This window comes from Hyperolius riggenbachi, chromosome 1 (genome assembly GCF_040937935.1).
Source record: "Hyperolius riggenbachi isolate aHypRig1 chromosome 1, aHypRig1.pri, whole genome shotgun sequence".
In the NCBI taxonomy this organism is placed as follows: Eukaryota; Metazoa; Chordata; class Amphibia; order Anura; family Hyperoliidae; genus Hyperolius; species Hyperolius riggenbachi.
The window spans coordinates 128,470,792-128,492,483 of NC_090646.1; the positions used below are offsets into that span (position 1 = coordinate 128,470,792).

Consider the following 21,692-nt stretch of genomic DNA (forward strand, 5'->3'; position numbering starts at 1 on the left):
GTCTTTTGCAGACTCCAAGAGGTTTTCTTCCAAGTTTGCCCTGTGTTTGGCTCCATCCATCTTCCCATCAACTCTGACTAGCTTCCCTGTCCCTGCTGAAGAGATGCACCCCCGAGCATGATGCTGCCACCACCATATTTGACAGTGGGGATGGTGTGTTCAGAGGGATGTGCAGTGTTAGTTTTCCGCCACACATAGCGTTTTGGATTTTGGCCAAAAAGTTCCATTTTGGTCCCATCTGACCAGAGCACCTTCTTCCACATGGTTGCTGTGTCCCCCACATGGCTTGTGGCAAACTGCAAACGGGACTTCTTATGCTTTCTGTTAACAATGCCTTTCTTCTTGTCACTCTTCCATAAGGGCCAATAGTTGTCCTATGGACAGAGTCTCCCACCTGAGCTGTAGATCTCTGCAGCTCGTCCAGAGTCACCATGGACCTCTTGACTGCATTTCTGATCAGCGCTCTCCTTGTTCGGCCTGTGAGTTTAGGTGGATGGCCTTGTCTTGGTAGGTTTACAGTTGTGCCATACTCGTTCCATTTCTGAATGATCGCTTGAACAGTGCTCCGTGGGATGTTCAAGGCTTTGGAAATCTTTTTGTAGCCTAAGCCTGCTTTAAATGTCTCAATAACTTGATCCCTGACCTGTCTTATGTGATCTTTGGACTTCACGGTGTTGTTGCTCCCAATATTCTCTTAGACAACCTCTAAGGCCCTCACAGAGCAGCTGTATTTGTACTGACATTAGATTACACACAGGTGCACTCTATTTAGTCATTAGCACTCATCGGGCAATATCTATAGGCAACTGATTGCACTCAGATCAAAGAGGGCCGAATAATTATGCACACACCACTTTGCAGTTATTTATTTGTAAAAAATGTTTGGAATCATGTATGATTTTTGTTCCACTTCTCATGTGTACACCACTTTGTGTTGTTTTTTTAATGTGGAATTCCAATAAAATTGATTCATGTTTGTGGCAGTAATATGACAAAATGTGTAAAACTTTAAGGGGGCCGAATACTTTTGCAACCCACTGTATTTGGAGGTTAAAGGACCACTATCGCAAAAAAAAAAATTAAATTCAAAACACATACGATCATATACATATAAGTAGTATGTTTCTTCCAGAGTAAAATCAGCCATAAATTACCTTTCTTCTATGTCTCTGTCACTTACAATAGGTGGTAGAAATCTGACAGTACCGACAGGTTTTGAACTAGTCCATCTCTTGATGGGGGATTTTCAGCAAGGCTTTTATTCTTTATAAAGACACTCCCTGAAAAGGATTTATACAATGATTCTGCCAACCTCCCTGCTTGCTACACACTTTTTTTTGCAGTTGGACAGAGCAACTCCCATTTACTAAGTGCTTTTGAAACTAAACAAGACCTTGAGAATCCCCCATAAGGAGCTGGGCTAGTCCAAAATCTGTTGGTTCTGTCAGATTTCTACTACCTACTGTAAGTGACAGCAAGAAAGGAGAAATTAAATAAATGAAGTAATTTATGGCTCATTTTACTCTGGAAGAAATGCACTTCTTATTTGTATGTGTTTACATGTATTTTAAATTTTATGATTTTCATAATAGTAGTCCTTTAAATTTCCTTAAAAAATGACTTGATATTGTAAAGACATTCAACTGTAAACTTCTCTGAGGGACAGTACGTGTGTTTTATGCTTGTTAGTGCAACAGACATTGTCACCATTCTATAAACGTGTAAGATAACACAAACACATTCATACATGTGACCCATAACCTGACATTTTCTTTAGGTGGTCATGTGAGTTATACTGTAATTAAATATATAACATATTTTTACCTTTTATGCACTTTTTTTCAGGATTACAACCACAGCAGCTTGTATGATGGATCTACGTCGATATCCCTTAGACGAACAGAATTGCACTCTTGAGATTGAGAGCTGTAAGTACATTCAAATATTATATTTTTTATTAAACAACCTACAACTTAGTATTATAACCAAAAGAGTCAAACTTCAAAAGCAATATTTATGGATTATACTAAAATGTTCTCAAGTACTAATTCCAAACACTCCTCCTGCTTAAGCCTAGTCCTATCTATGCAAGTTTTCTGACCACTTACAGCAAAATCTAATTATCCACATACTACTTTGGTCATAAGCATCCCAATACATGCATGCAATACAACAGCATTAAGTATCACTTGGAGTAATTGGACAATATGGCTTTTGACCACTTAGCGAATTTGAGCACTACTGAACATTAGAAGTACTCTTTATCGTATATAGAGATGTTCTGGTATGCTGGAAACCCTCTGCAGTCACCATTCTTCCTTCTGTAGCACTGTATTTTCATGAAATCTATGCCAGATTTTTTCCCACATTTTTTTTTTGCCATGGAAAAAGTTATACATGGATAACTCCATTGCTACTCTATTGATTCTGATGCTCCACCTATTTTAATATTGGTTGCAAATAGACAGGGCCGGATTTCTGGTAAGGCCACAAAGGCCTGGGTCTTGAGCAGCTACAGCACAAGGGGGCACCTGGACATGAAATAGGTGGGTGAATACATATGAAAGAGAAGGCTGCAAATGGGCAGCAATACATGAAAGCAGAAACTGATGCCCAAGGGAGCGGTTTGAGAATTAGAGGGGTTGCCGAACATGGATGTTACACATGGAAGTGTGGATTACACATGAAATGGGAGGAGCATTGCTGCACATGGAAGGGGAGCCCTAACAGATTTGGCCTAGTGGAGGAAAAAGTACAAATCCGGCCTTACCAATAGGTATGCAAGCACAGCAGTGACGTTTTCTAGTTACTTCTAGTTTCTAGTAACTTTTGTACACTGAAGTCCTCAGTTCTATATAATTTCTAACTTGGGTTTAAAAGTCCAGTCCTCAAATGATTGAAATGCTTTATGAGGTACTACTGTTATTAAGGAATGCCAGTTCATCAAGATGGAACTGAGATGCCACGGTTGAGTGGAGCACTCAGCTGAGGCCTACTCTGAGAGGGCTGACAGACCATCATTGTGGTTGTAATCCTGTGGTTGTAATCATTGTGGTTGTAACCACTGCTGTAGTTATAATCCTGAAAAAAAGTGCATAGATTGCAGAGTCCTCCAAGCACTCCACTCATCCATAATCAATGATGGTCTGTCAGCCCCCTCAGAGTAGGCCTCACCTGAGTGCTACACTCAACCCTGGCATCTCAGTCTCCTGACTTGGCTGAGGCCTGGCTTTCTTCCCTCAGGATAAAAGTGTAGAAACCCCTACTACTCTCTCTGCTTAAATCTCTTTTTATTAATAATAATTATAACAAAAATAACAAAAATACAAAAAACTGACCCATGTGTGACAGCAAATACTTTAAACAGGAACACAGAAAGTATTATAATATAAGTTGTATAAGTACTAATAATAATAATAACCGTCTTTTTATTATAAAATGCAAAAACTCAGAATGTTGTCAGCCTAGACAACTGACTATTCAAGCATAAGTAAAAGATCCCATCCTAACTTGCTGTCCAAGGGAAGACCCAAGCAAATGGTGAGGGGAGGGGATGGGGAGAGAGTAAGGGTAACCTCAAACAGGGGATGGGTAACCTCAAACAGGTGAAGGAGAAAGGCAAACAAAAATGGGGAGGGGTAAATACAAAAGAAAGTCCAGCCAGGTAAGGACTAAGCCCATAAGTAAGAAATAAATAACATAATATATTTAGCAACAAATGCAGGAGAATCTATAAATTCTAACCACCAGGACTATAAAGAGTATGCATCAGTATCTATAGTTATTAACTCCTTCATCCTCAATAGTTTATTCATAGCCTCCAGCCATCCCTTCAAAGAGGGGGCAAGAGACAACTTCCAAGACCTTGCGATGTCCCTACTTCTCTCTCAAAATGATTATACATTTGACCTATGGGCTACAACAACAATAACATTTCTAAAGTGATTTCTTCCACAGGACTCAAAGCATATTCATGTCTGAGTTCAATGACAGGAGTCAGGGTGTATTTTGTCTCAGAAGAAAGATCTAAATGTCTGTGAATGCCAGACTGGACAGTTAGCTCTGGATTTATACATCTCCAGGGAGGAACCTGTCGTGATTGAATGGGGAAGGAGTTCTGTAGGGAAGGAGCAGTGTGACGGATGTCTCTGTTTCCAAAGATTTTGGAGAAAAGGCTGTGGATGAATCCTATTCTTTCCTGCTGATGTGAGATTGTAGGAGCCGCAGTGCAGCTGAAACAGTGCTATCTAATAGCCAGAGCCTGAATTGTGTAAGACTTTAAATGTCTGTACATCAAGCTTTAAAGGATCTCCATTTTATGAGTGACCAGTGGAGGGAGCGAGGGCCGGTTGTTATTTGGCAATGGCAAAGATGGTTGGTTGATAGCTGGGCTGGCAGGAGTGTTCTGTAGTAGTTGTTGGCTATGCATGTCTTTATGTAGATGGCCTGTTTAATGAGCATTGCGTTTGGCCAAACTTGATTAAATAAATGCATGAACTGAGCTTAGAAAATCTAGTAAGTAAGGTGAGTGAGTAAGGTGTTTCATTTTCAACATTCATGACTTTGGGACAACATCATCTGACAGATGTAAGCTCAAACATTATACAAGGTCCTTTCAAGCTTCTAAACTGCACCACCTACTTGTTTTTACCATACTGCAAAGAGATGCATTCTACTGGCAACGTTACTCTAGAACCGCTGACATCACTTCCTGTGCATGAACTAACCATATTTCATAATCCAGTTGAGAGTATGGTCCCTTTTGTTTTGAAGCACCAAAGATCAGGTAAACAAGCTATACAGTAGTTACCTCCCCCATATGTTTAAACTTTACCCACCAGATCCATCCCCCCTCTTTGCCTTTGCTCAAGTAAAAATAATGAGATAGTTTAGGTTCATGTTGATTAAAAAATGTGAGACAAAGTTCATTATAATTAGCAAATCATTGTCAGGAGACTTCTAAGCCTATAACGCAAAATGAACAAGGGTGGTTGAGTGAGCAGCCATGATTCAGCATAAACAGATCAAATCTTTTTCACCTGAGCAGTGACGGCTCCAGGATTTTTCTTTTGGGGGGGAGGGGGGTGCTATGCAGGTGCTGGCCCAACTTCTGGGGTAGCTGATGACTCGTGGCGCGCTGGGTGTGGCCATAACCTGCAGCGCGTGAAGCCGTGGCCATGAGTGGATAAGGGCGGAGCTTACTGTGATTTAAAGTGAACCCGAGGTGAGAGTGAAATGGAGGCTTCCATATTTATTTCCTTTTAAACAATACTAGTTGCCTGGCATCCCTGCTGATCTATTTGGCTGCATTATTGAACTGAATTACACCAGAAACAAGCATGCAGCTAATCTTGTCAGTTCTGACAATATTGTCAAAAACCCTTGACCTGCTGCATGCTTGTTCAGGGTCTATGGTTGAAAGAATTAGAGGCAGAGGACCAGCACAGCAGCCAGGCAACTGGTATTGCTTAAAAGAAGATAAATATGGCAGCATCAATATTATTCTCACCTCAGGTTCCCTTTAAAAGTGCAACGCAAAGACAGTGGGCCCCAGTTTTGGTGACCCTTTCACAAGAAAATGCACGTAATTGTGCAGGTTTTCTCAAGAAAATACACGTAATGTCAGCAGATTTGACCAAAAAACGCCTTCAATCATGTGGCAGATTTGACCAGAAAATACGTTAAATCATGCCGGCAGATTTGACCAGACAATACGCGCAATCATGTGGCAGGCTTGACCAGAAAATATGTTCAATCATGTGGCAGATTTGACCAGAAAACACTTCAATGAAATCGGCAGATTTGACCAGAAAATACGTGCAATCATGTGGCAGACTTGCCCAGAAAACACTTCAATCATGTGGCAGACTTGACCAGAAAACACCTTCAATCATGTGGCAGACTTGCCCAGAAAACACTTTAATCATGTGGCAGCCTTGACCAAAAAACACTTCAATCATGTGACAGATTTGCCCAGAAAATACACCTGTTAATAAAAAATAAAAAAAACATTTACTCAGCTGCTGAGGAACTCCTGTCCCGGCCTCCGTCCGGCGCGCAGCTCCTCTGCCAGCCAGCAACTGAAACTCCTGCGCTGAGAGCAGGGCTACGGGAAAATGGCGCCCAAAGCCCTGCACTGCAGACTCGAAGTCTCCAAAGCAGGGCTTCGGACGCCATTTTACCGTAGCCCTGCTCTGCCGCTGCCGGAGCTGCGGGCTTCTGCTGCCGGTGCACTGACGTGGCTTTAATTAGATGCCGAAAGTCAGTTCACGCTGAGGGGTGTTAATAGGGTGCTTGGACATTTAGGGGGTGCTACAGCACCCCCCTGGCGCCACCACTGCACCTGAGCATCGCTGTATTACATATATGTAACGAAAAAGGAAATGGGGGTCTTAGCTCAAGAAGAGAGCTGGCTTTTGGGGCGAGTAAAGTCTCTACCTTATTCAGGATCTCCCTGCACTTACTCTGCTGCAAAGTAATGGGCATGGTGTAGTGTAATGGCATGTCATCAATGTATGAGCATAAGCAGTATATGCCTCTGTCAGCTGTGTTTATTTGATAGTGGAGTTTGTTGAGCAATATGAATTAGTCTTGCAGAGGGCACTGGAAGTGAGTGCAAATATTGTGGGTAAAGGGCAGTTCTAGGGTGGAGCATCTTTTTAGTCCTGCATAAATTGAGCTGAGAAGGAACTGGACGTTCCAAGGTGAGCTTGTACTTCACGCACCAACAGTTAAAATGGGTGCTTGCTGTGTCTTGTAATTTGGATGCCGCCATCTTGGCTCCTAATACTCATAAAAGTGTGGTATGGTGGTGTAGTTGACCTTGTAGCACTAAGGTCCCGGTTCTTATTATCTACATTGAATTTGTATGGGCTCTCTGTGTTTGCAGGGATTTTCCTTCAGGTACTCAGGTTTTGTGCCAAAAATATCCTGGCTGTGTCCAGAAATTGGCCTTAGGCCTCAGTCACACTGGGGCGCTTTGAGCCAGCGATCAGTAAAGTGCTGCTGCACAAGTAATCCTGAGAGATTGCTCACTTTGCAGTGACTGAGGCTCATTTACAGTTTCTGACGATTGCAAACGTGCTGCATGTAGCATTTTCCCAGTGATTGCGGCACAATTCTCAGTCACTGAAATGAGAGTGGCAAAACACAAAAGTGGCAAAAGTAATAGTCAACATTCAGCTTGTGGTCCATACAGGTGCCTTCAAGTCTCCCGTGGAGGTCCAGGTAGGTATTCTCTGTGATTTGTGCAGCTTTGCAGAAAATCACCTTCCACAAAAACCACCTTGGTGATGCAAACAAAACATGAGAAAAAGAAAATGTCCTGCCTTTATCCCATCTTCCATCTCTGAATATTTCATTTGCCATAGATGTGAATTTCTATTTAAAATACACAAGAAATGAGCAGAAATTCACCACAAAGGTTTAGATAAAAGTCTCTACTTCACAGGACAGACCAACAGACAGACAGAAGCCATTAAGCTAACCTCTCCTTGGGCATACTTATCTGATTTTTTTCCAGGGTGAACCCATTGCGAGAATAATGATCCCTTCCTAACCTTTCTTTTATTCCGGATGTGCTTCAAAGCTGTGTTATTAAATGTTTTTGAAAATCCATTCTCTTTTAACTTTGCTTCAGGCTTTTATTTCTTCTTCTCAAGAACAGTTATGTAACTTGTGCACTGAATCGCACTGAGTCATACTGGAGTATAAAAAGACATTTACCTTTTGGCCATAAGTACATTTTATTCCCCAGGTGCCACTGAGTCCTTTCATGAATGTCATTGTATGGATCATATGAATTAAATACTGCTAGTCCTTATTGTTTATTGTTTTGCAATCTCCGTTTAAAAGCTTGTTGCTTAAAGAGACTCTGTAACAAATTGTTTATCTTTATTTCTTCTATGCTATAAGTTCCTATGCCTTTTCTAATGTGGTCTGGCTTACTGCAGCTTTTCCTAATTGCACAGTAGCTGTGTTATCTCTGTTATATGATCTAATCTTCTCTCTATAGTCGGCACAGTCAGGCTGAGGCAGTCAGACTGGAATGTGCAGGGCTGCTTGTGATTAGCTAGAAGCTGTACACACCCCCTGCAGGCTCTGTGTGACTAACACACTCTGCTTAGCTGAGCCTATTAGAAGCTGGTTAGTTTGTTTGTAAACACTGCCTAAAACTGGCAATTACAAGCCAGGTTTGCAGCAGAGAATGGCAGAAACAGCACAGAGGGGACCAGGAGCACATAATGAATAGAATGGTATGCTTTTTATTGTAAGAATTTCAGAGTACAGATTCTCTTTAAGTTTAACAAGCATGATGAAATACTGATATTTGTAATGTGTGTGTCTCTAATTTACAACCAAAATGCTTTATGCTGGCTATTCTTCTTAAAATGAAAAAAAAAAAAACAACCTTTGATGTAATGAATTGTATGTATAGTATGGATAATTAACAGAGAATGAGTAGCAAAGAAAATAGTCTAATTTTTATTTTCAGTTACATAGATTTTTCTTTTCTAGAACATTGCATCATTCTTTAATATTTGCAGTTTACAAATTACACTCTGTATTTTAAATGATAAAACAGAGCAGAGCTAATGACCCTTTGAACTTCCTGGCAGAAAAATCTTAAACAAACAAGAAACAGTGAGAGATAGTTTGAGATAAGTGCTTCAGAAAACAGTGCAGCTGACCCAAGTTGGGTCTAAGAGCTCAGAGAAGCTCTTTTGCATAGATAACAACTGACATTTCTTAATTCTTCCTGCACTGGAAACAATATGAGATGCATATCTGGCGTCTCCCCAAGGGTGTGTACTGTCCCCGATCCTGTTTTCTCTGTATACAAACAGCTGCGTCTCACCCGCAGCATGCATTAAGGCCATTACATTTGCGGATGACACCACGATCCTTGGCCTCATCAGCGGAGAGGATGAACACGCCTACCGGAGCGAGATTAAGCAAATCTGCAACTGGTGTAAGAGCAACAAGCTTGTCCTAAATGCCGCAAAGACCGTTGAGATGATTGTGGACTTCAGCAAGCACTCTCCCCCTTTCAATCCAATCCTCATTGAAGGCACTGAAGTTGCCAGAGTATCTAGCGTTCGGTTCTTGGGCACAACTATCATCAACGACTTGAGATGGGGAGTAAACACCACTATATGCCACAAGAAGGTCCAGCAATGGTTGTTCTTCCTGAGATTACTGAAGAAGTTCAGCATGCCCCAGAAGCTGATGACAAGTTTCTACACGGCTACAATTGAGTCTATCCTCTGCTCCTCTATCATCGTATGGTATGCAGGCGCTACCGCAAGCGACATGTACAAACTACAAAGGGTGATCAATGCTGCAGAAAGAATCATTGGGACACCCCTGCCAGCACTGGACCTCCTTCACGCATCCAGGCTAAGAACCAGGGCAAACAGGATCGTGCAGGACCCCCACCACCTCGGCAGTCGCTTCTTCATCCGCATGCGCTCAGGCTGCCGTTACAGATCTATTCCCACAAAAACCTCCAGGCACAGGAACTCTTTTTCCCCCAAGCAGTGCTCCTTCTAAACTAGTGCCCCTACGCAGCTTGTCCTACCGGCATGGCCCCTCGGTCACCCTGCAGAACTGCCACATAGGTCCATATATCTGCATGTTTATCTTTACTCTTGTCTATGTTTTTTGTACCTTTTTGCACAATGTCAGTATATTACACTGTTTGAATTTCTGTCAATTTGCACTATGCCCAATGCCTATGTGTACCACAAATAATTCTGGGTGTGGCATCCGCCTCACATGGCGAAATAAACCTGATTCTGATTCTGATATCTGTGCTACTAATCAGGGGCGTTTCTAGGGTCCTTGGAGATCGGGGGCACCTGTGGGCACCAGGTGGGGAGGGCGTGGCCATGAGGTGAGGGGGCGTGGCCATGGGCGGGGCCAAATGTACATGAACTTAGCAGCTGTGTAAGCTACAGATAACGGGCCTGCCCATCGAAATATTGGATGGAGCCCCCTGTCCTTTATTCAGATAATTTACAATCAGTATAGGCATAGATCAAAGATGTATACGCACATACAATTTTGATTGGTCAATCACTGACCCCCAATTTTACCACCCCCGTGCAGTAAGTGGGCCAACAGACAATGAATTTTATGAACAGAGCTAAAATTGGCTAATCAAAATTGTATGTGTGTACCAGGCTTTACAGCTAATACTGTACATACTGAAAGTAGCAGGGATCAGCATACAATACAGCTGGTTTACAATCAGTAAAGGCACATAGTAACACCTTACACTGTACACACTGGAGGTAAATCAGCACACAGTGCAGGCACTAGAGAACAGCGTATACTGTACATACTGTAGGCAGCAGAATTCAGCACACTGCAGCTAGCGTGCCAAAAATATGAGGATCACGTTGTGCGGCGTGCTTATCGCGCCGCACCGAAAAATGGGTGGGCCATGGACCAGAATATAGGTGTGGTAACGGGCGGAGACAAATTTACATGAACCTAGCAATGGTGGGACATTAGATTATGACAGTGGTGGCGAACCTTTTGGAGGCCGAGTGCCCAAACTGCAACCCAAAAGTCACTTATCTATCGCAAAGTGGCAACAGCAATTTAAACTAAATACTGTACAAACGTTTTAACTCATACATGAACATTATGGAAAATCCAAGTTGAAAATAAACTATGAAGATAAACAATTTCATCCTTCCTACTCCTGAAAAATGTATTCAATTTTTTAGAACCTCCCAGTTTTATTTTCTGTTTTAAAAAGCTAAAAAAGTAGGTTTAATGCTATTGTCTCATATGATAAGGATTCAGCTTTTCCCATAGTCTCGCAGTTAGCAATCATGTTGCCCCCAACAAGACAAATTCAGCAATCATGAGGCCCCCGACAAGACAAATTCAGCAATCGTGTGGGCCTCGACATGACAAATTCAGCAATCGTGAGGCCCCCGACATGACAAATTCAGCAATCGTGAGGCCCCCAACATGACAAATTCAGCAATCATGAGGCCCCCAACATGACAAATTCAGCAATCATGAGGCCCCCAACAAATCATGAGGCCCCCAACAAGACAAATTCAGCAATCATGAGGCCTCCAACAAATCATGAGGCCCCCAACAAGACAAATTCAGCAATCTTGAGGCCCCCAACAAATCATAAGGCTCCCAACAAGACAAATTCAGCAGTCATGAGGCACATAAATAGACAGCATTTCACATAAATAGGCAGAATGCCCCCTTAATATGGTAGCCCCCCAAGTTAGGTAGTGAGTGACAGGGACCCCCAGGTTAGCTAGTGAGTGACAGGCACATCCAGTTAGGTAGTGAGTGACAGGGACCCGATAGTGAGTGACAGAGAGCCCCTTTAGGTAGTGATTGAGTGACAGGGAGCCCCTTTAGGTAGTGAGTGAGTGACAGGGAGCCCCTTTAGGTAGTGAGTGAGTGCCAGGGAGCCCCTTTAGGCAGTGAGTGAGTGCCAGGGAGCCCCTTTAGGTAGTGAGTGAGTGACAGGAAGCCCCTTTAGGTAGTGAATGGGTGCCAGGGAGCCCCTTTAGGTAGTGAGTGAGTGCCAGGGAGCCCCTTTAGGTAGTGAGTGAGTGTCAGGGAGCCCCTTTAGGTAGTGAGTGAGTGACAGGGAGCCCCTTTAGGTAGTGAGTGAGTGACAGGGAGCCCCTTTAGGTAGTGAGTGAGTGCTAGGGAGCCCCTTTAGGTAGTGAGTGAGTGCCAGGGAGCCCCTTTAGGCAGTGAGTGAGTGACAGGGAGCCCTTTAGGTAGTGAGTGAGTGCCAGGGAGTAGTGTTGGGCGAACAGTGTTCGCCACTGTTCGGGTTCTGCAGAACATCACCCTGTTCGGGTGATGTTCGAGTTCGGCCGAACACCTGACGGTGCTCGGCCAAACCGTTCGGCCACATGGCCGAACTAAGAGCGCATGGCCGAACGTTCCCCGAACGTTGGGCTAGCGCTGTGATTGGCCGAACGGGTCACGTGGTTCGGGCCCGAACGCGCTCTGATTGGCCGAACGGTCACGTGGTTCGGGTAAATAAATACCCGAACCACGTCATATCTCCGCCATTTGTCTGTGGGTTTAGCTTTGGGTAGGCAGGCAGGGTAGTTCGCTCTCCAGCCACGCTAGCCAGGGTCCCCCCCAGTCATTGTGTGTCGCTGCTGGGAACAGTAGTACACCGCTCGCTCAGCCACACTATATATAGCATTGTTTACTGCCACTGTGTACCTCGCTCAGCCACGCTATATATATAGCATTGTGTTTTCTGACACTCTGTGTACACGGCTTAGCCTGACTAATATAGCATTGTGTGTACTGCCACTGTGCACCTCGCTCAGCCACGCTATATATAGCATTGTGTGTACTGCCACTGTGCACCTCGCTCAGCCACGCTATATATAGCATTGTGTGTACTGCCACTGTGCACCTCGCTCAGCCACGCTATATATATAGCATTGTGTTTTCTGACACTCTGTGTACACGGCTTAGCCTGACTAATATAGCATTGTGTGTACTGCCACTGTGCACCTCGCTCAGCCACGCTATATATAGCATTGTGTGTACTGCCACTGTGCACCTCGCTCAGCCACGCTATATATAGCATTGTGTGTACTGCCACTGTGCACCTCGCTCAGCCACGCTATATATAGCATTGTGTTTTCTGACACTCTGTGTACACGGCTTAGCCTGACTAATATAGCATTGTGTGTACTGCCACTGTGCACCTCGCTCAGCCACGCTATATATAGCATTGTGTGTACTGCCACTGTGCACCTCGCTCAGCCACGCTATATATAGCATTGTGTGTACTGCCACTGTGCACCTCGCTCAGCCACGCTATATATAGCATTGTGTGTACTGCCACTGTGCACCTCGCTCAGCCACGCTATATATAGCATTGTGTTTTCTGACACTCTGTGTACACGGCTTAGCCTGACTAATATAGCATTGTGTGTACTGCCACTGTGCACCTCGCTCAGCCACGCTATATATAGCATTGTGTGTACTGCCACTGTGCACCTCGCTCAGCCACGCTATATATAGCATTGTGTGTACTGCCACTGTGCACCTCGCTCAGCCACGCTATATATAGCATTGTGTGTACTGCCACTGTGCACCTCGCTCAGCCACGCTATATATATAGCATTGTGTTTTCTGACACTCTGTGTACACGGCTTAGCCTGACTAATATAGCATTGTGTGTACTGCCACTGTGCACCTCGCTCAGCCACGCTATATATAGCATTGTGTGTACTGCCACTGTGCACCTCGCTCAGCCACGCTATATATAGCATTGTGTGTACTGCCACTGTGCACCTCGCTCAGCCACGCTATATATAGCATTGTGTTTTCTGACACTCTGTGTACACGGCTTAGCCTGACTAATATAGCATTGTGTGTACTGCCACTGTGCACCTCGCTCAGCCACGCTATATATAGCATTGTGTGTACTGCCACTGTGCACCTCGCTCAGCCACGCTATATATAGCATTGTGTGTACTGCCACTGTGCACCTCGCTCAGCCACGCTATATATATAGCATTGTGTTTTCTGACACTCTGTGTACACGGCTTAGCCTGACTAATATAGCATTGTGTGTACTGCCACTGTGCACCTCGCTCAGCCACGCTATATATAGCATTGTGTGTACTGCCACTGTGCACCTCGCTCAGCCACGCTATATATAGCATTGTGTGTACTGCCACTGTGCACCTCGCTCAGCCACGCTATATATATCATTGTGTGTACTGCCACTGTGCACCTCGCTCAGCCACGCTATATATATAGCATTGTGTTTTCTGACACTCTGTGTACACGGCTTAGCCTGACTAATATAGCATTGTGTGTACTGCCACTGTGCACCTCGCTCAGCCACGCTATATATAGCATTGTGTGTACTGCCACTGTGCACCTCGCTCAGCCACGCTATATATAGCATTGTGTGTACTGCCACTGTGCACCTCGCTCAGCCACGCTATATATAGCATTGTGTTTTCTGACACTCTGTGTACACGGCTTAGCCTGACTAATATAGCATTGTGTGTACTGCCACTGTGCACTTCGCTCAGCCACGCTATATATAGCATTGTGTTTTCTGACACTCTGTGTACACGGCTTAGCCTGGCTCTATAGCATTGTGTGTACTGCCACTGTGCACCTCGCTCAGCCACGCTATATATAGCATTGTGTTTACTGCCACTCTGTGTACACCGCTCAGCCAGACTATATACCGTTGTTTACTGACACTCTGTGTACACCGCTCAGCCAGACTATATACCATTGTTTACTGACACTCTGTGTACACGGCTCAGCCTGACTATAAAGCATTGTGTGTACTGCCACTGTGCACCTCGCTCAGCCACGCTATATATAGCATTGTGTTTTCTGACACTCTGTGTACACGGCTTAGCCTGACTATATAGCATTGTGTGTACTGCCACTGTGCACCTCGCTCAGCCACGCTATATATAGCATTGTGTTTACTGCCACTCTGTGTACACCGCTCAGCCAGACTATATACCGTTGTTTACTGACACTCTGTGTACACCGCTCAGCCAGACTAAATACCATTGTTTACTGACACTCTGTGTACACGGCTTAGCCTGACTAATATAGCATTGTGTGTACTGCCACTGTGCACCTCGCTCAGCCACGCTATATATAGCACTGTGTTTTCTGACACTCTGTGTACACGGCTTAGCCAGACTATATAGCATTGTGTGTACTGCCACTCTGTGTACACCGCTCAGCCAGACTATATAGCATTGTGTTTACTTCCACTCTGTGTCTGCTGGGCCTGGGAACAGTAGTACACCGCTCACCCGCCACTGTATAGCATTGTGCTCTGTGTCGCTGCTGGGAATAGTGGTACTGTATAGCATTTCTGTACTGCCACTGTACTGCTGCCAGTCAGCGTGTACTGTAAGGATAAGTGAAATGAGGAAGAAATCCGGTGAAAGAGGAAGGGGCAAGGGAAGAGGTGTTTCCCCTGACGGTTCACGTACAGGCCACAGGGGAGCACCCAAGAAAACCCACTCAATACCGCCCATGTTGTCCAGGACAACAACCCTCACAAATCCAAAAGAACAGGACCAGATAATTACTTGGATGACCTCTCAAGCGTCCAGCAGTGGGTTAAGCAGCACCAGCACATCACGCACGAGGTCCGAGTCCTCAGCCAGTTACAAGGAGCCAGTGGGCACAAAGCTGACACAACCGGCAGCGACACCACGCACACAACTGCCAGATAACCAGTCCTATGAATTACCTCAGGACACAATGGGGTATTCGCAGGAGCTATTCCCAGCCCAACAAACTTCCACCTATGAAAGGTCAATGGAGGAACAGCCAGAAATGTTGTGCCCGGATTCACAACCATTAACTGTGGGAAATGCACCGCGCACTGAAATACAAGGCGAGTCCGAGGAGGACTCGGAAACCCAAATCCCAGAGCAAGTTGGGCAGGAGGGGTTGCAATTGCAGGAGGTCGGCCGACAAGATCTGGAAGACGACGTTGGAGTGAGCTGCGCAGAGGTTGTTCTGGGGAGCTCTACTCCACGGCGGCGGCCCCCCACAATGACATATGACGAGTTTGAGGAGATGGAAGAGGAGGGTATGGACAATGTGGACAGAGACCCAGATTTTATTTGTGAACGAGAACATCGCCGTCGTAGCAGCAGCACAGATGAGTCTGTTGAAGAACCCACTGCTGCACGAGTTCGCCTTGTGCCACAAGGTAGGCGGCGCGCAATTTCAGGCACCACAAGCGTGGAAGTTAGAGTGAGAGGCAAAAGAGGAGGAAACAGAAATCGCCAGCAAGGAGGCAGGTGCTCCAAAGTCTGGGCTTTCTTTGAAGACTGCACTGAGGATGTTACCATGGCGATTTGCAAGGTGTGCAAGACTCGCCTGAGCAGGGGGAAAAGTATTAACAACCTCTCCACCACCAGCATGAGCCGCCACATGCTATCCAAACATCCCACTCTGTGGGCAAACGCGGCAGGACAGGGTACCAGCAACACTGCCTCCCTTGGGTTCACCAGACTCACCACCAGACCCGCCTCAGCAGCAGCAGTAGCCCAGCCATTGCGTGGTTCACAACATTCACAAACATCAGACGACGCTGACACTGTCACTTTCCGGAGTAGTGCTCTTGAGGTCTCCCAGTGTTCATCAAACACAACAACCAACAGCCCTTCCGTGTGCAGCGCTACGGTTCAGTTGTCTGTGTCGGAGATGTTTGAGCGCAAGAGGAAATTGCCAGCAAATGACCCCCGGGCCGTGGCAGTAACAGCCAGCATAGCCAAGCTTCTGGCCTGCGAAATGCTGCCATATCGAGTGGTGGAGACAAACAGCTTCAAGGGCATGATGTCAGTGGCCATCCCACGTTACGTGGTTCCCAGCCGCTACCACTTTGCGCGCTCTGCAGTGCCTGAGTTGCATGAGCACGTGGTCAGCAAAATAACCCGAAGCTTGAAGAATGCCGTTGCCTGCAAGGTTCACCTCACCACTGACACTTGGACGAGTGCGTTCGGCCAGGGTCGATATATCTCCCTTACCGCGCACTGGGTGAACCTTGTGGAGCCTGGCAGCGATTCCTCACCTGCTACGGCGCGGGTGTTGCCCACGCCGCAAACAGCTGCACCGCCGTCCCTCCCACTGGATAACAACAGCAGCACCTACCTCTCTGACTCCTTCTCCTCCAACGCATCTCAAAGCTGTACCTCATCCGGAAACGCTAACCCAGCAGCAGTAGGATCGTGGAAGCAGTGCAGCACAGCTGTTGGCATGCGTCAGCAAGCGTTGCTGAAGCTGATCTGCCTTGGGGATAAGCAGCACACAGGGGAGGAAATTTGGAAGGGAATAAAGGAACAGACGGATTTGTGGCTGGCACCGCTGGACTTGAAACCGGGCATGGTTGTGTGTGATAATGGGAGTAATCTCATTCGCGCTTTAAGGTTGGCTAAGCTGACACACATCCCTTGCCTGGCGCACGTGATGAACCTAGTAGTTCAGCGGTTCCTGAGGACATACCCAGGCGTGGCCGATCTTCTGTTGAAGGTGCGTCGAGTGGCCAAACATTGTAGAAATTCCAGTACTGCTTCGGGGGCACTCGCCAAGATGCAGGAGCGCTTCAATCTCCCCCACCATCGCTTGCTGTGTGATGTCCCTACGCGCTGGAATTCTACGCTGCACATGCTAGCCCGCTTTTGCGAGCAGAAGAGTGCAGTGGTCCAGTACATGACGGCGCAGTACCGAGGCGCATCCGGCCAGCTGCCAAGCTTCTGTGGATCCGATTGGGCCAACATGTTGGACCTCTGCCAAGTCCTCCAAAATTTTGAGCAATCCACGTTGCTTGTGAGCAGTGACAACTCTTCAGTCAGCATTACCATACCACTGCTGTGTTTACTGAAGAGGTCGATGTTGAAAATCAAGGAAACAGCTGTCATGATGCAACTGGGGGAATCTGAAGGAGAAAACGATCAGCGTGATGGTACCAACATCAGGCCATCCGCCTCAGGGAACGCTGGCCCCAGCAGCTATGACGAAGAAGAGGAGGAGGAACAGCTGGAGTTGGAGCAGGAATTTCATGCCACCACTGACGAGGGCCAGAGCGGTGCACGTTGGACTTCCACAATTCAATGCGAATGGTCAGCAGAAGCAGACCAGGAGGAAGGTGACGACTATGATGCATCACAACAACTATCACAACGCTCACAAGAGGATGATGAGGATTCTGGTAGGACTCTGGCACACATGGCTCAATTCATGCTAGCTGCATTGAACGTGACCCACGCATTGTGCGCATTCTGGACAACACCAATTACTGGGTTTATACCCTTCTGGATCCACGGTACAAACACAATGTTCCAAAACTGCTTGAAGAAAGAGTCAGACAGGTCAAAATGGAAGAATACCAGCAGGCCCTTGTGGAGACTTTAGAGAGGAGATTGACATCCTCCCCCTCCTCTAGCCAGTTGTACGCAGACAGACTGACTCCCGCAAACCCAGGACGACCAGAAGGGCAGCAAACAACGCAAGCCGCAGCTAGTGCCCAAAAGGGAATGGTATCGGCAGTGTCCTTGGAGTGGGAACATTTTTTGACACCCATGCAGCAGCAGCCCACTGAACAGCAAGCGTGCAGATCCACCTCCAACACCGATCGCCTGGAGAAGATGGTCAAGGACTACATGTCAGATGACGTAGCTGTGTCGAACAATCCATCTGCACCCTTCAACTATTGGGTATCGAAGCTAGACACCTGGCACGAACTGGCAATGTACGCAATAGAGGTGCTGGCTTGCCCGGCAGCCAGCGTTATGTCGGAACGCTGTTTCAGTGCTGCCGGAGGCATCGTCACAGATCGGCGTATCCGCCTCTCCACAGAAAATGCAGACCGTCTGACTCAAATTAAAATGAATCAATCCTGGATTGGAAATGACTACGCAACACTCCAGGACCCCAACCAAGTAACATGACCAATGAACATCTGGGATGGTGTAGCGTTTCCGGTCCCTGTTTATTGAACCTCTCATCTGTATTACATTTATGACTGCATGGCGGCAAAAAGCATTGCTGCTATATCCGCACGCTTCTTGCCCTCATGCAAGGCCTGGGTTGTTGTGTCTTACAAAGCGTGGCCTTCTCCTCCTGCGCCTCCTCCTGTTCCATCACATCTGCTGCTGCTGGGTTAGCGTTGCCGCGTGGTCCCTGTTTATTGAACCACTTATCTTTATTACATTTATGACTGCATGGCGGTACAAAGCATGCTATCCGCACGCTTCTTGCCCTCATGCAAGGCCTGGGTTGCTGTGTCTCACAAAGCGTGGCCTTCTCCTCCTGCGCCTGCTCCTGTTCCATCACGTCTGCTGCTGCTGGGTTAGCGTTGCCGCGTGGTCCCTGTTTATTGAACCACTTATCTTTATTACATTTATGACTGCATGGCGGTACAAAGCATGCTATCCGCATGCTTCTTGCCCTCATGCAAGGCCTGGGTTGTTGTGTCTTACAAAGCGTGGCCTTCTCCTCCTGCGCCTGCTCCTGTTCCATCACGTCTGCTGCTGCTGGGTTAGCGTTGCCGCGTGGTCCCTGTTTATTGAACCACTTATCTTTATTACATTTATGACTGCATGGCGGTACAAAGCATGCTATCCGCACGCTTCTTGCCCTCATGCAAGGCCTGGGTTGTTGTGTCTCACAAAGCGTGGCCTTCTCCTCCTGCGCCTCCGTCTGTTCCATCACGTCTGCTGCTGCTGGGTTAGCGTTGCCGCGTGGTCCCTGTTTATTGAACCACTTATCTTTATTACATTTATGACTGCATGGCGGTACAAAGCATGCTATCCGCACGCTTCTTGCCCTCATGCAAGGCCTGGGTTGTTGTGTCTCACAAAGCGTGGCCTTCTCCTCCTGCGCCTCCTCCTGTTCCATCACGTCTGCTGCTGCTGGGTTAGCGTTGCCGCGTGGTCCCTGTTTATTGAACCACTTATCTTTATTACATTTATGACTGCATGGCGGTACAAAGCATGCTATCCGCACGCTTCTTGCCCTCATGCAAGGCCTGGGTTGTTGTGTCTCACAAAGCGTGGCCTTCTCCTCCTGCGCCTCCTCCTGTTCCATCACGTCTGCTGCTGCTGGGTTAGCGTTGCCGCGTGGTCCCTGTTTATTGAACCACTTATCTTTATTACATTTATGACTGCATGGCGGTACAAAGCATGCTATCCGCACGCTTCTTGCCCTCATGCAAGGCCTGGGTTGTTGTGTCTCACAAAGCGTGGCCTTCTCCTCCTGCGCCTCCTCCTGTTCCATCACGTCTGCTGCTGCTGGGTTAGCGTTGCCGCGTGGTCCCTGTTTATTGAACCACTTATCTTTATTACATTTATGACTGCATGGCGGTACAAAGCATGCTATCCGCACGCTTCTTGCCCTCATGCAAGGCCTGGGTTGTTGTGTCTCACAAAGCGTGGCCTTCTCCTCCTGCGCCTCCTCCTGTTCCATCACGTCTGCTGCTGCTGGGTTAGCGTTGCCGCGTGGTCCCTGTTTATTGAACCACTTATCTTTATTACATTTATGACTGCATGGCGGTACAAAGCATGCTATCCGCACGCTTCTTGTCCTCATGCAAGGCCTGGGTTGTTGTGTCTCACAAAGCATGGCCTTCTCCTCCTGCGCCTCCTCCTGTTCCATCACGTGTGCTGCTGCTGGGTTAGCGTTACCGGTCCCTTTTCCTGGAACCTCTTATATGTATTACATTTATGACTGCATGCCGACAAAAAACATGTTACCTGTGCAAAGAAAACAGACATTTCCCGCATTTAAAAGACAGTTTTCCCTTTGAAACTTTAAAATCGATTTTCTCAAAAACTATAAGCTCTTTTTGCTAAAAAAAATGTTCCTCTTGTACCCACTCCCAAGGTGCACATACCCTGTAAATTTGGGGTATGTAGCATGTAAGGAGGCTTTACAAACCACAAAAGTTCGGGTCCCCATTGACTTCCATTATGTTCGGAGTTCGGGTCGAACACCCGAACATCGCGGCCATGTTCGGCCTGTTCGGCCCGAACCCGAACATCTAGATGTTCGCCCAACACTACCAGGGAGCCCCTTTAGGCAGTGAGTGAGTGCCAGGGAGCCCCTTTAGGTAGTGAGTGAGTGACAGGGAGCCCCTTTAGGTAGTGAGCGAGTGCCAGGGAGCCCCTTTAGGTAGTGAGTGAGTGCCAGGGAGCCCCTTTAGGTAGTGAGTGAGTGACAGGGAGCCCCTTTAGGTAGTGAGTGAGTGACAGGGAGCCCCTTTAGGCAGTGAGTGAGTGACAGGGAGCCCCTTTAGGTAGTGGGTGAGTGCCAGGGAGCCCCTTTAGGTAGTAAGTGAGTGACAGGGAGCCCCTTTAGGTAGTGAGTGAGTGACAAGGAGCCCCTTTAGGTAGTGAGTGAGTGACAGGGAGCCCCTTTAGGTAGTGAGTGAGTGACAGGGAGCCCCCGCCGCCGCTGCTCCCCCCTTACCTCGCACTCGCAGCCAGCAGACCTCAGGATCAGCGGCGACCCGACCAATACGAGCGGGCGCCGGACGCACCCACTCTATATGCGGAAGTGATGTCACTTCCGCATATCAGTGCGGGCGCTGGGTCCTAGCGCCCGCATGATTGGTCGCCGCCTGATCGAGGTCTGAGTGACGCGGCAGTGGCGGCGGTGGCTGGAGGGAGCCGCGGACAGAGGGGGTGAGTGGCGGCCGGGCGGCGCCTGTCGCGACACCCCTGGGGAAGAGATCCGTGGCACCCCAGGACAGATTGGGGGCACGTGCCCCCCAAAATAGGGCTAGCGACGCCCCTGCTACTAATGTTCTATTTCTTAGCTGTACTACACATACAATTCATTATATCATATGTTTATTTTCACTTCAGATTCCATTTAACAACAGTTACAGATGTGAATGTAATCATTGTGTGCTTATATTGAACCTGTCCACTACTTACAAACAGGTGCCATTGTTGTGCATGTTGAATTTGTTTGTAACTTGAGTCCTGTGTTAAACATGGTGACATGTGGATATTGGATTTGGGCATACAGTATACAGTAGTATAAACTATGTTTTTTGGTTGTTTTCAATGTGCTTTTAAAGTGTTTTAAACTACTTATAACAGTTAAAAAAATATATATATATATATATATATATATATATATATATATATATATATATA

The 21,692-nt window shown here is 46.7% G+C and overlaps 1 protein-coding gene across 1 annotated transcript in view; it reads left to right on the forward strand.

Annotated features, from left to right (window-relative positions):
* Positions 1-21,692, forward strand: part of GABRB1 (gamma-aminobutyric acid type A receptor subunit beta1) — a 633,390-nt gene that overhangs the window by 455,468 nt on the left and 156,230 nt on the right. Inside the window, exon 5 of the mRNA XM_068278531.1 lies at positions 1,846-1,928. Coding sequence (XP_068134632.1) covers positions 1,846-1,928 — 83 coding nt within the window. The remainder of the gene's footprint in view (positions 1-1,845; positions 1,929-21,692) is intronic.